This window comes from Nomascus leucogenys, chromosome 2 (genome assembly GCF_006542625.1).
Source record: "Nomascus leucogenys isolate Asia chromosome 2, Asia_NLE_v1, whole genome shotgun sequence".
NCBI classification, from domain to species: Eukaryota; Metazoa; Chordata; class Mammalia; order Primates; family Hylobatidae; genus Nomascus; species Nomascus leucogenys.
This window is the reverse complement of record NC_044382.1, coordinates 53,506,388-53,520,712: the sequence shown is the minus strand read 5'-3', so window position 1 is coordinate 53,520,712 and position 14,325 is coordinate 53,506,388. Positions and strand designations below refer to the sequence as shown.

General features: G+C 45.7%; 1 protein-coding gene across 2 annotated transcripts in view; it reads right to left on the bottom strand.

The window, feature by feature from the left end:
* The window catches only part of DYNC1LI2 (dynein cytoplasmic 1 light intermediate chain 2), a 33,171-nt gene extending 21,504 nt beyond the window's left edge, over positions 1 to 11,667 (bottom strand). For both annotated transcript variants that reach the window (XM_030795768.1, XM_030795776.1), the window contains exons 1-4: positions 11,324 to 11,667; positions 11,112 to 11,185; positions 9,052 to 9,168; positions 2,351 to 2,581 (exon numbers count right to left, since the gene is read on the bottom strand). In XM_030795768.1, coding sequence (XP_030651628.1) covers positions 2,351 to 2,581; positions 9,052 to 9,168; positions 11,112 to 11,185; positions 11,324 to 11,430 — 529 coding nt within the window. In that variant the 5' untranslated portion in view covers positions 11,431 to 11,667. The remainder of the gene's footprint in view (positions 1 to 2,350; positions 2,582 to 9,051; positions 9,169 to 11,111; positions 11,186 to 11,323) is intronic.
* Positions 11,668 to 14,325: the final 2,658 nt, after the last annotated feature.

Here is a 14,325-nt window from a genome sequence, read left to right as displayed (position 1 = left end):
AGCCCCAGATATAAAACAATAAAGACTAAAGTACAAAAAAGCGCCACCTTCTGGTGGCTATAGGGGATGCTTTCCCTCTCACTCAGATGATCCCTGCAGCCAAACAGCTGCCACAGACACAAAACCACTGGGAACCTAACCCTAAGAGAGTGGCCAGCCATGGAGCAGCTTTCCAAAATCAGAAGACTGGAGACTGGTGTTGGACTGGAAACTAGGTTGAATAACAGCCCTTCACTCATTCCATATAATATCTGGAGTCCAATTAATCTGGAAAGCAAGAGTCCTCTGGGCAAGAGGATAGCCAACTGCTTTATTAAAATGTAACCTAAACCCAGTATTAACAAAGGCTCCTCCAACATACAACACAAAGACATGGCTACCATTCTAAACATCTGAGAAGGGGTGGTGATGGCAGACAGGCCAATGGAAAACCAACCAGAGTCATGAGACATGGTTCCAGCAATTGCTAGCTGCTCTACGGTGTCCTCTCTCCTCTTCCTCCTTATAACCAAACTGAACTTTGATATTAAGAACACATGGCAACCCAAAGTAAAGATTACATATCCCAGCCTCCTTAAGAGGCAGCAGCCCCTGCAGCCCTGCATTTCTCTTCTTCCATCCTGCTGACTGGAACACGGATGTGAAGGCTAGAGCTCTCTGTTAGGAGGAAGAGAACCACACCCTAGAAATGACAAAGCAGTAAGCACAAAGGAGCAAGGTCCTCCAGCTGTCTTCCCAGGGCTCTAATTTCCAGTCCTCAACTACCTACACTTCTAGATTTCATTTACAAGAGAGAAATAACCCTCAGTCTTATTTAAGCCATTATATTATCTCAGGTTTTATGTCACATGCAGCTGAGTCTAATCCTAAATAACAGCCATCAATGACTAAATCACAAAATAAATTCAGTGTTTCATGGAAATTTAAGCTCCCCAGGAGCAGGCATTTTATTTACTGTATCTCCAGCACATAGAACAGTACCTGGTACCTGGTACAGTATAGGGCAGACACTTTCCCTATCTGGGAAAAAACAATATTGGCTCAATCTCTCTCTTTTCTCTCTTAACAGATCTCTACAAGGTTATCACTCTAAGAAAACAGCTTCAGAGAACTGAAGTCGCCAGTGCATTAGCCCACTCATCTGGGCACAAAGCTGTCTGTGCAGTGGATGAAAGCAGGTCTTCAGACTCAGAACTATTCAGAGAAGTTGTCCTTAAGGGCTCTATTTCAGGGAAAAAGAGGCATTATCTAGAAAGGTCAGTGGTTGAAGACACATGAGCTGAGCTGCATAACAATCACAGTAGTACACATGCGGGTGACCAGGGAAATATACACATGCACAACAAACCGAAGAATGCAATGTTAAACTCATTGTTTCAGCCAACGTGGGACAGAAGCAAGATGAAGTACGGGACAGAAAACACACTGCTAGAAATTTGATTTCAAAAGCGCATCAAAATTTCTGAACCATTCTGCCAGTAAGTGTGAAGATCTCGTGTGCCATGCCCGAGAGGCCCTCATTAATTCACCAGAGGGGGTGATGTCATCCTGTGGAAATATGCCAGGCTGGGTCAAACTTGCCCTGGCCAGGACGGCTGCTGCTGCTGCCATGGCTCCAGCCCCTGCCCCTCCCATTTCCCTGCCAAGTGGACAGAAGATGATGTAACTGCACAGAAGCAAGGGAAAGGAAAAACAAGCTTCTGAACCAGATTAAGGAAAAAAAAACCCAAACAAACTTCCTTTAATTTGAAAGTTCTTTGTTGTCAAAAGGGCTTGGATGTCCTTAGTCTTAAAATAACCTTTCATGTTAATTACAAAAAAAAAAAAAAAAAAAACCCTCCTATTTCTAACTAAAATCATATTTTACTGGATTCCAAAATGAACTAAGGAGCTGAAAGCTTTGTCTTTTTTAGGACTTCCTCTAAGCCTGCCAACATGAGGGTCCATAGGGCCTTAATGGAATTCCAGGGCAGTGAACTCAAGCTGCAGAGACCACACCAAACCCTCACATCCTCTGATGTTAACTCAGCAGACAGAGAGTAACAGAAAAGCACAGAGATCCACAGAACTTAACACATTTTAGGGAGTGAGGGAAGAACTCTTATTTGAAATGGAAACCAATGAAGATAATAAATATTGATTTGTTTTCTTCAACTTGTGACACTTGAGTTAAAGACTGCTTTGAATACTTTTGACTACTGAGTTTACAAGAGGAACTCTGAAATAAATGGTGCAAAAAAAACAAAACCACAAAGCAAGGGAAGCCTCTAGGATTGGGAAAAGGAAAGTGATTCGAACCATCTAAAGAGACTAGTGAATTTCCCAATTAAGAAAATTGTATTTTACTCACACTTCCGTTCCAGCTCCCTCATTTTTTCTGGTGGAATTTTCATTTTATCAATGTGCTCACGTAAAACACTAGCCCATTTCTGCAGAGATTCCATCACAGTCCAAGGTCTAGACATGTCTGCAACAAAAATGACGAGGGTCTCTGGCAAGGATTCAGCAGAAACTGCAAATTTCAGCAGGCCTTTGTGGTACAAGTCTCCATCCAGAATCCACACATTGCAGCGCGTGTGATCTGAGAAAAGAAGTGAATGAAGCTAGTTACCACCTGACGGTGACCATCAGCACAGCTGTAGAAACAGACACATCAGGAAGATCTTGAAGGTGTCAACTATGAATTCTAAATAGAATGCAAAATTTGGAAATCCAAACCAAAAAGTGCCCAAGTGCTCAGTAGACAGCAATCCTTGGTCCTGGTGCCTTTAAAACTACAGTAATATAGGGTCCAGGCATGGTGGCTCACACCTGTAATCCCAACACTTTGAGAGGCTGAGGCAGGGGGATCACTTGAGGTCAGGGGTTCAAGACCAGCCTGGCCAACATGGCAAAACCCCATCTCTACTAAAAGTACAAAACAAATTAGCCGGGAATCATGACACTCGCCTGTAATCCCGGCTACTTAGGAGGCTGAGGCAGGAGAATTGCTTGAACCCAGGAAGTAGAGGTTGCGATGAGCTGAGATTGTGCCAATGCACGATAGAATGAGAGTCCGTCTCAAAAACAAACAAACAAACAAAACTACGGTAATATAGGAAGTGTTCACACCTAAAAAGGTTTCCAAAATGTCTACAAAGAGTGAGGGTATCGGACCGGCATGGTGGCTCACGCCTGTAATCCCCACACTTTGGGAGGCCGAGGCGAGCAGATCACGAGATCGGGAGTTCAAGATCGGCCTGGCCAGCATGGTGAAACCCGTCTCTATTAAAAATACAAAATTTAGCTGGGCATGGTGGCAGGCGCCTGTAATCCCAGCTACTTGGGAGGCTGAGGTAGGAGAATCACTTGAACCCGGGAGGGAGGCAGAGGTTGCAGTGAGTCGAGATCGTGCCACTGCACTCCAGCCTGGATGACAGAATGAGACTTGGTCTCAAAAAAAAAAAAAAAAAAAAAAAAAAGAGTAAGGGTATCTTAGCTTTCAATAAGAACCAAAAGATACTAATGTTCACTGGTCAACTATGCCACAATCTAAATAATCCATCATCCTAAGATAACAGCAATCAGTGAAGCAGTGAGCTGTGCTGAAGAGCCTATGTTTAAACAAGCCCTTCTTGTGCTGGTCACACTAAACAATGCATTCATATACTATAAAGGATGCCAAAGAGACAGAACCTTTGTATTTAAATGTGAAGATAAAATCATCACTTACATAAATTGAGGTATGAATTACCAGATGCCTAATTATATTGGGGAATTAGTAATTTTTTGTTATGATAATAATATGGTTATGTTTTTAAAAAATCCTTATCTTAGACGTCCTTATGGCAGTATACATAGATAAAATTTAATGTCTGAAATCTGCTTCAAAATCATCTAGTGGGGAGTAAATAGAGCAAAGAGTAAAAGTACAGTTGAAATAAAATTGATCAAGAACTGGTATGTATGTATGTATTTATTTTTGAGACAGGGTCTGAGACACCCAGGCTGGAGTGCAGTGGCAACTGCACTCTCAATTTCCTGGGCTAGTGATCCACCCACTTAAGCCTTCCGAGTAGCTAGGACTACATGCGCAAGCCACCATGCCCAGCTAATTTTTAAATTTTTTGTAGAGACAGGGTTTCCTGATATTGCCCAAGCTGGTCTCGAACTCCCAGGCTCAAGCAATGCTCCTGCCTCAGCCTTCTAAAGTGCTGGGATTATAGGCCTGAGCCAGTGCACCCAGCCAGAACTGGTAATTGTTGAAGCAAGGTGACAAGTACACTGTGGCTCATGATACCACTCTCTACTTTGTATATATTTTTTGTTTTCTATTAAAATACATTCACACAAATGTGCAAGTGCTAAGATTTAATGAAACGTGGTTCCAAATGAATACCAGGATGATCTAACTACCGAAGACAATTCTCCAAATTGATTCATTTATTTGAGATGGAGTCTCACTCTATCACCCAGGCTGGAGTGTAGTGGCACGATATTGGCTCACTGCAACCGCCGCCACCCCTCCCTGCCACCCAGGTTCAAGCGATTCTCCTGCCTCAGCCTCCCAAGTAGCTGGGACTACAGGCATGTGCCACTACGCCAGGCTAATTTTTGTATTTTTAGTACAGATGGGGTTTCACCACGTTGGCCAGGCTGGTCTCGAACTCCTGACCTCAAGCAATCTGCCCGCCTCAGCCTCCCAAAGTGCTGGGATTATAGGCATGAATCACCATGCCCGGCCAAATTTATAATATATTTTTAGAAATTTTCAGTTATCTTTGAGAACTATTTTTTATTTATTTTTATTTCTTGAGATGGAGTCTCCGTCTGTCACCCAGGTTGCAATGCAGTGGTGCAAGCTCAACTTATTGCAATCTCCTACTCTGAGGCTTTGATTCTCCTGCCTCAGCTACTGAGTAGCTGGGATTACAGGAGTGCACCACTACGCCCAGCTAATTTTTGCATTTTTAGTAGAGACCGGGTTTCACCATGTTGGCTGGGCTAGTCTCGAACTCCTGACCGGTGGTGATCTGCCCGCCTCAGCCTTGTTGGGATTACAGGCACAAGACACCGTGCCCGGCAGAACTATTTTTTATAAAAGTACCTTGAGAACTATCATCAAAAATATTTTATTAACTATTAATACTTTTTCTTCTTGTGATGAGTTTTGCTTTGTTGCCTAGACTGGAGTGTAGTGGTGTGGTGTAGGGGTGTGCCTAGACTGGTGTAGCTCACTGCAGCCCACGCCTCCCAGGTTCAGGCGATCCTCATGCCTCAGGCTCTTGAGTGGCTGGGATTACAGTTGTGTGCCACCATACTGGCTGATTTTTGTACTTTTAGTAGAAATGGGGTTTCACCACGTTGTCTAGGCTGGTCCCAAACTCCTGGGCTCAAGGGATCCGCCCACCTCAGCCTCACAAAGTGCTGGGATTACAGGCGTGAGCCACCACACCTGGCCTATTAGCTTCTTTTTCAACATAATTCCAAAATATACTTTAAAACCAGCAGGGCGCGGGTGGCTCACGCCTGTAATCCCAGCACTTTGGGAGGCTAAGGCGGATGGATCACTTGAGCTCAGGAGTTCAGGACCAGCCTGGGCAACATGGCAAAACCCCATCTCTACAAAAGATACAAAAATTAGCCAGGCTTGGTGGCATGTGCCTGTAGTCCCAGCTACTCAGGAGGCTGAGGAGGGAGGATTGCTTGAGCTCAGGAGGTGGAGGCTGCAGGGAGCCAAGATAACGCCACTGTACTCCAGCCTAGATGACAGAGCCAGATCCTGTCTCAAAAAAAGAAAAAAATAAAGAAAACAAAACAAACAAAACCCAATCTTCCTCTTTTAGAAAAATATACTTAAAAAAAAAAAACCTATCTTCTATTAACTACCTTTTTTATATAAGCAATTAACATGCTACAAAAAAATTTATATTCATGACTTTGTGTCAACAGTATAAAGTATCTAAATCTAGCAATACTTTCAAATTCTATTTTAGTGGCTTTAGTTTGGGTTCTGTGAATGTCCTCAAAAATACTGCTCTGTACCCAAAGTCTGTGGGTTTTAATGCCTACCCATCCACAGGCATGGTTCCTTTTTTCAGCCTCTCTCCCCACTGCCCACTACACATAACTCACCCATGTGCTTGGAGATCACACCACGTGTAGCATTAAACAGATGCCCCCAAACCTGGAGGCAGAGGTCCTTTGACATGTCACATCCTACCACAAACTAGGTACAAGCCAGAGACTATTTTCTCTACCTGGGTAACTGCTTGCAAAGTGTGTATTTATAACTCAATCACACCACACAATAAGAAAGACTAGGGCTGGAAAATGTACCATTAACAACAGATAAGGGCAATTCTTCCATCAAACAGGAACTTGCAAGTGGGTGGCCTAAAAAAATCCAACAAATGCAGAGACCAAGAAGTTTTTAAGGTAACTTTAAAAAAATTGGTATGTAAGTTAAAATATACTTAAAGGCAAATAAATGTGGTCAACACGATGCTCTGGCATGAAATATGCTTAGGGTATCTTGAAGCAGAAGTGGCTATAGAGATTCACAGATTATCTACATCATGTTTTACACTTCCAAAAGAAAAAAAAGGGTACTAGAGCTATCACCATGTCTCAAGCACTGTTACACCTGATACACCCTGTATCATTTTGTATAGGCACCATTACCCCATTCTACAAATGAGGCAACTCAAGTACAGAGTGGTTAAGTTAGTTACCCAAAGCCACACAACTACTGACTACAGGCATGGCATTCTGAACCAGTTCTGTCTGGCTCCAAGCCACAGCTCTTTCCACAGTAACCATGCTGTCCAAAAAAGACAGGAAGCAAAAGACTCAAGACATGTGAGATCCTCTGGCCAGGCTCAGCAGCCCTGTATGTAGACTCCAGTGGGCCTAGATGAGTACCCAAATGCCTCTGTCCTTCTTACACAAGAGACTCTTACCCATGCCCTCGACATTTTTTTTTTTTTTTTTGAGATGGAGTCTCACTCCGTTGCCCAGGCTGGAGTGTAGTGGCACAATCTCAGTCACTGCAACCTCCCAGGTTGAAGCGATTCTCCTGCCTCAGCCTTCTGGGTAGCTGGGATTACAGGCATGCGCCACCATGCCTGCTAATTTTTGTATTTTTAGTACAAATGGGGTTTTACCACGTTGGCCAGGCTGGTCTCAAATGGACCTCAGGTGATCTGCCTGCCTCAGCCTCCTAAAGTGTTGGGATTACAGGTGTGAGCCACTGCACCCAGCCACCTATGCCCTCTACTAAACAGCTCTTGGAGATGGTAGAATTACGGTGCTGGAAAGGACCTTGGTTCAACTTTGTCATTTTAGCAATAAGGAAATGGGGGACTAGAGATGGTAGGATCAGCCTTCATTATATAATCGCCCATACATCATAATCTTTACTGTTTAAATGAGTAAAGGCAAATATAAAGAAAGTAATTTTTTTTTTAATATGGAGTCTCGCTTTATCGCCTAGGCTGGAGTGCAGTGGGGCAATCTCGGCTCACTGCAACCTCCACCTCCTGGGTTCAAGCGATTTTCATGCCTCAGCCTCCAGAGTAGCTGGGGCTACAGGCATGCACCACCACACCTGGCTTATGTTTTGTATTGTTAGTGGAGATGGGGTTTCACCCAGTTGACCAGGCTGGTCTTGAACTCCTGATCCCAAGTGATCCACCCGCCTCAGCCTCCCCGAAGTGCTAGGATTACAGACGTCAGCCACCACGCCCGCCCTAAAGAAAGTAATTTAGTGAATACACTTCATCTTTAGGTTATACAGATAACTTTTCTACCAAAAAAATCAACCAACCAACCAACCTAGGTACCAATGGTTATTTATTTTCGAATCACTGAAAAGATCTAACATAGGCTGGGCGCAGTGGTTCATGCCTGTAATTCCAGCACTTTGAGAGGCTGAGGCAAGTGGGCTGCTTGAGCTCACGAGTTCGAGACCAGCCTGACCAACATAGTGAAACCCCATCTGTACAAAAATTAGCCGGGTATGGTGGCACACATCTATGGTCCCAGCTACTTAGGAGGCTGAGGTGGAAGGATGACCTGAGGCTGGGAGGCAGAGGTTGCAATGAGCCGAGACTGAGCCACTGTACTCCAGCCCGGGTGACAGAGTAAAACCCTGTCTCAAAAAAAAAAAAAAAAAAAAAAGATCTAACATAAAACCAAAAGATTATAAAGGAGGCATTACTGAGCAGTTGTAACCCAAAACCATTACTCCAACTCACAATTACACTTGTAAGAAAACATTTTAAAATTATATGTAATCCTTTTGAGAGTGTTTATCATGTGCTTTTAATCATCCTAAGCACAAACTATTACTACTCACGTTTTAAAGATGAGGAATTAAAGAATATTACCACCTCTGAGCATCTACTCCTCTACCAGAAGAAACACAGAAAATGGGCATTTCTTTCATTCTTTTTTAAAAAACAGAGACGGTCTCGCTCTGTCACACCCAGGCTTGAGTGTATAACACAGCTCACTGCAGTCCCCAACTCCTGGCCTCAAGTGATCCTCCCACCTCAGCCTCCTGAGTAGCTGCGATTACGGCAGGAGTCACCAAATCCAGCAGAAATTACCATTTCTAAACTGTCACAAAGAGATTCAGGAAACTCTCCTATTAACATATGTTAAATTGTTACACTCAAAACCACACCAACTTTGGATTCTCTACTAGAACCAGGCAGAGTAACAATGGTCCCCAGGACAGCCAAGCATTTCTCTCATATAAAACTGCAAAGCTTTAAAAAATCTTTCTTATCACCTTTATGGGTAAGTAAAAATTTATCTTCAGTATCTCTTTTTAAAGGCAGGCTAGCCAGAGCAACAGCTAAGTGTCCCATTCCCCAATTTTGCTAACATACTCTATAAAGGGGGTTAAGTTCTGCAAAAGATACGTACTTCATCTATTCTGTGATTAACTCTCTGAGAACCAAACAGAAAACTGAGAATGCCTGGCCATGTTGCAGGAACTGCACCCAAGGAAGCAGTCAGAGTCCTGCATACACTCCCTTACCATGGGATCAATGCTTCACTCACCATCTCGGTCCTCATCATGGACGCTGAGGTAGAGATATTCTAGGCCTCTTCCTTTTTTGCCATGCTCAGCTCCTTGTAGTTTAGTCATGAGGGTTGTTTTACCAGAACCATCTTCACCTACAAAGGATGTTTGCAAGACAAAGGTGTACTGTTTACTCCGGGCAAGGATGGGAGGCGTGACACTCACATGACAAGAAGCAACTAAGAATTTCATGCAAAGTCTGCTGTTGAAGTCTCACCTGCTTTCATAAACAAAGTGGTTGGGAGGGTGGGGAGGAGAGAGTAGTAAAGGCAGCAAATTCCAAGATCTAAAATGACATTCTACTGCAGTTATCCTTACTTCACAAGGGAAATAATGAGGCAGGTCCACAGGCCCTATCTATAATTTATAAGACATGCATTTGGAGAAGTGAAAGTAAAAGGTAGGGTTAGTTTCTCACAAGACAAACTTTCACCACAAGAAAAACAAGAAATCTTCAAAATATGATACAATTAACCTAAAAGTCCAGGTACTGTGAACTAAAAAAAAGTCTGATCCTGCTTCACGATGGTGAAGAATGGAAGTTATTCACTTTTGATTTTAGTACATCTCCTTCACAAACATTCTGAAGGCTAAGAAACTGACAAAAATAATTATAGACCTAGCAAAACTCTTTAGTACAATCTCAGTTAATTATTAAGCACTTCTTCATCTCCCTCCACCCAAACAACACCCCCTCTCCCCGATCCTTAAACACCAAGGAGAACTATCGCCAAACATTACTAGGCACTTCTGGCATTTAATAATATGGAATTACACAACATGAGAATTGAAAGGCAGTCAGTCAGTCCAAGATCAAAGACCTCCTCTCCATCTCCAATGCCTCTACCTTATTCAGGCCCTCTGCATCCAGACCACGGTGAGTACCTGTCAGCCTGACTTTAGTATCTGCTCATTTTGAGCTACTGTCCCTCTGCAGGCAGTGTTCTTTCTAAAACTCCGATCTGGTGATCCGATCCCCCACTTCTTGAAGATCTCTAAGGGTCCGGTATTACCTACCACAGTCAATTCCTGAGGAAGGTCACACATTCTCTTCTAACAGTAGGAAAACTACCAAGGCAGTGATTCCCATGAGAATTGGGGGATGGAGGTGAGACAAAAGGCCTTTGAAAATCAGAGAACTTCAGGAAACAGCACTAACTCTTCAGCCTTCCCACAATCTGCCCCCAACTTACCTTAGCAGCCACCAACCACAAGGCGCTTCTAGCAGTTTCCAAACCCCACACCCTCTTGTCATCTGTGTCCCTGCATACTGACACTTTTTTGCAAAATACTCAACCCCCAAATCATCCTCCTTCAACAGCTCTAAGCAGTGTAATGCTTCCACAATAATCGGCCTGGTGCAATGCAATCACCAATACATCTATCTTCCACTAGACTGAGATTCTTCTATAGTGTTTAAGAGTCGCCTATGCTGAGCCAGTGCCCAGCCCACAGGTCCCAAGCAACAAATGGACTTGCTGTGTGAATGTACCCAAACTCCCTCACTTGAGGAGAGTGAGGCCAGAGGGAGTAAGGGATCTGACTCAGGTAACCTAGCAGTGAGGGCTGGCATAATGCAGGAAACGTCCCCAGTGCTGACTGTCCTCTGCAAAGTCCCTAAAACCTCGGACTATGCACTACTGATGAGGCTCAAAGAAGGCTCCCGTGGTCATTTCCCCACAGCTCCGAGCCCAGGTCACCTCGTTCTCCCACCTTCTCCACCTAACCTCATCTACTAGCTCCCCTCTCCACGACCTCAATTTGGTAACCGTCGAGGCTATGAAGGCACAGAAGGCCAAGTGACTGAAACGATGTGCCGACAACCCCAGAGCACCACTAGGCTCTCCAAAGAGGGCAACATCCCACTCTCAGGCGGGGGAGGCTTGGCCACTCTCCAGCTGCCCGGCCAGGGCCGACGGTCCCTTTCCCGCCAGGCTGCGGGCAGGCGGCTGGAAAGGGGAAGGCGGGGACCTGTGGGAGGGGCGCCCGCCTCGCCCACCCCAGCGACCTGGGGCAACGCCCCGCCGCCGGCGCTCACCGAAGACCAGGATGTTCTTGCCGGACGGCAGCTTGGACCTGGCGCGGGTGGACACTTCGCTCAGAATGGAGGACCTGTGGCGACAATGGCAAGAGTGGTCAACCCCGGGCCGGGCTGGGATGGCCCGGCTCGCGACGGCCCCTCACTGTGTCCGACGGTCCGGCCCAGAGGTCGCGCCCCCCACGGCCCGGCCCGACCGCCCGCGTCCTCACCATAGGCTCTGGCCTTCCTCCTCCTCACTGGTCAGGTCGCCGGCGGCCGCCACCGCGGGCCCGTTGGGACCTAGCAGCATCTTCTTCTCCACCCCCACCGGCGCCATCTTGCCAACTGCAGCCACAAAGAGGGCCCTCCCCCGGGCCCGCCGAGGACCCGCGAGGACCCCGGCCGGGCCGTCCCCCGCTCGCCGTCCCCCGCGCCGCGCCGCCCGCCGACCTTGCCGCGGCGACTGCGCCGCCCAACGTGTCCTCTAGGTTTGCGATGGCCACGGGCTCCCACGGGTTGCGAGGCCGCCGAGGTGGCGGGCGGCGGTCAGGCAGCCGCCGGGGCAGCCATGCGCGGGGAGGCAGTGGCAGGCGCGGGCACCGTCCGGACCGAGGGCGGGCTGGCGGCCTCTGCCGGCTGAGGGGCGCAGCGCAGCGCCCCGCCATGCTCGCCGATTCCCCTGTGCCGTCGCGGGTCGGGCAGCCGGATGACCGACCCGAAAGCCTAGGCTTTGGGAATGAGACTGATGGACACAAAAGCGCCATTTATCTAGAGCTCACTATGTGCCAGTCACACATTATCTCACTGAATCTTATCTAACTCTTTCACAGATGAGGAACCTGAAGCTCAAAAGATTTAAGAAACCCACCCAAGGACCCAAGGCTGGAAGATAACATTCGGTACTTCTAATTTTTTCCCCAACCTTGGACCATTATATCATGAACTTGGCCTAACCCTACTCAAGCCCTGCATTGAAAGACTAGCCTTAAGGAAGACCCCAGAATCCTCATAAATATCCTGCTTTTCCCCCTCCTCCGAAGACTAAAGACTGTGAGGTAGTGCTCTTGACCGCAGTGCATAATACACTTGGCTTTGCTTTATTAACATGCTTTTTAAAATGATGTTTTCAGGGAGCCAGCATTTCACACCAGAAGAGGAGCCCTTAATTTCCTTGGGGGCCAGCTGGCAAGCGCAGAGCGGGGAGGAAAACAAAAGGGAAGGGGATGGAAAAGGGAAAGAGCGGAGAGTAACCGAAGGAAAAACATTCCATTTTCAAGCTTAATTTTAGGTGTGGCCTCTACTTGAGGGCTCTTGCCATTCTCTATGGAAACAGGCTAACAAGACATTTCTAAATATCACAAGGAAGTGGAATGTGGCAGAAAAGCACCACCTAAGTAGGTTTCAGATGAGTAGGATTGTGATCCTGATGCCAAAAAATCTGGCAGCATGAATTACGGGATAAAACAAATGGGCACATCATCTGCCAAACTGGATGTAAGGTTTAAACAAGACGAGAGTGAAAACCCACTGAGTTCCTCCCTTGGTAAGCTGGGAAAATCTGGCAAAGTGCCAGAAGTCCTAAAAGGGCAAGCAGTGCTGAATTTTCACAGGACAGAAGATGGAGTTGAAAATTACAGGCCAGTGAGCTTAATCAGCACTAAGTGAAATTTTGTGATTAAACATTAAAGGAAAAGAGAGTACCAGATTTGCACAGTATCTTTCTTTTTTGCAGGAGTACCAGGTAGGCGGATGCTGCAGATATAGCAAATGCAGATTTCAAAAGGGCATTTGACAATTCACGTCTTCGACGCGAAAGTGAAATCAATGCTGGATGATAGCATTGAGGCTTATTAAAGACTAGCCCAGAGGTGGCTGATGAAGAGGGACCAGCAGATGAGGCTGCTAGGGGCCTGCCAAAACCTCCTGCCCTGGCCAGCAAACTCAGGGTGCCATCAGTGACTTGGATAAGAATACAGCAGCCGTCATGGAAGTTGTGGATGACCTGAAGCAGGAAGGGTTGCCTTATCTACTGCATGACAAACTGAGCAGAGACTAAATCTTAACAAGTTGAATTAGCAGGAACTATTAAAGTCCTGTGGAAGAGTTTAACAAAAAAGCATAGGAAGGCCAGGTACGGTGGCTCACACCTGTAATCCCGGCACTTTGGGAGGCCGAGGCTGGCGGATCACTTGAGGTCAGGAGTTCCAGACCAGCCTGGCCAACATGGCCAAACCCCATCTCTACTAAAAATACAAAAAAAAAAAAAAAAAAAATTAGCCAGGAATGGTGGCATGCACCTGTAATCCCAGCTACCTGGGAGGCTGAAGCACGATAATTGCTTGAACCCAGGAGACAGGCTGCAGTGAGATCACACCACTGCACTCTAGCCTGGGCGACAGAGTAAGACTCTGTCAAATAAAGTAAAATTGAGTTTAAAAATGCATAGGAATAGGATAGGAAATTATTTGAAATAAAAATTATAATCTAAACGTCATTACTGTATTAACTATAATCTAAGAGTTGGTCATGTAGAATGCCAAGAAACATCTTAGGGTAGAACCCATAAAACCTCACTGATGCTAACAAAGAAGCTAGCCCCCCATGCCAGTCAGACTGGATTTCTTAGGGTGACATTTCTGGACACATTTTGCAAAGACAGAGGTATCCAGTGGTCAGTGACTAAACTCATAAGGGGACAAGACATTGTTCTGCTGCAACATGAAGTAACTAGGGCTCATCAATATGAAGGATAAAGATACAGAGGGAGAAGAGAGGAAAGTGTAGACATTTCTGAAAAGCTAAAGCAAATAAACATACACCAAAAAGAAGTGAACCTGACTATACAATGTGGGAGTATTCAAAGCAACTGCATAATTAGTCTTTAGAAGAAGAAACTTTTTTTTTTTTCCTCTAGGATACTACAGTAAACAAAAGAGGAGGAAACTTTTTTAAGAGATAGGGTTTTGCACTCGTCCAGGCTACAGTACAGTGAAACACTCATAACTAACTACAACCTTGAACTCCTGGGCTCAAGCGATCCTCCCACCTCAGCCTCACAAGTAGCTAGGACCACGGGGGCATGCCACCACATCCAGCTAATTTTTAATTTTTTTTGTAAAGATAGGGGTCTCACTATGTTGCCCAGGCTGGTCTCAAACTCCTTGCCTCAAGTGATCCTCCCACATTGGCCTCCCAAAGTGCTAGGATTACAAATATGGGCCACCACCACAGC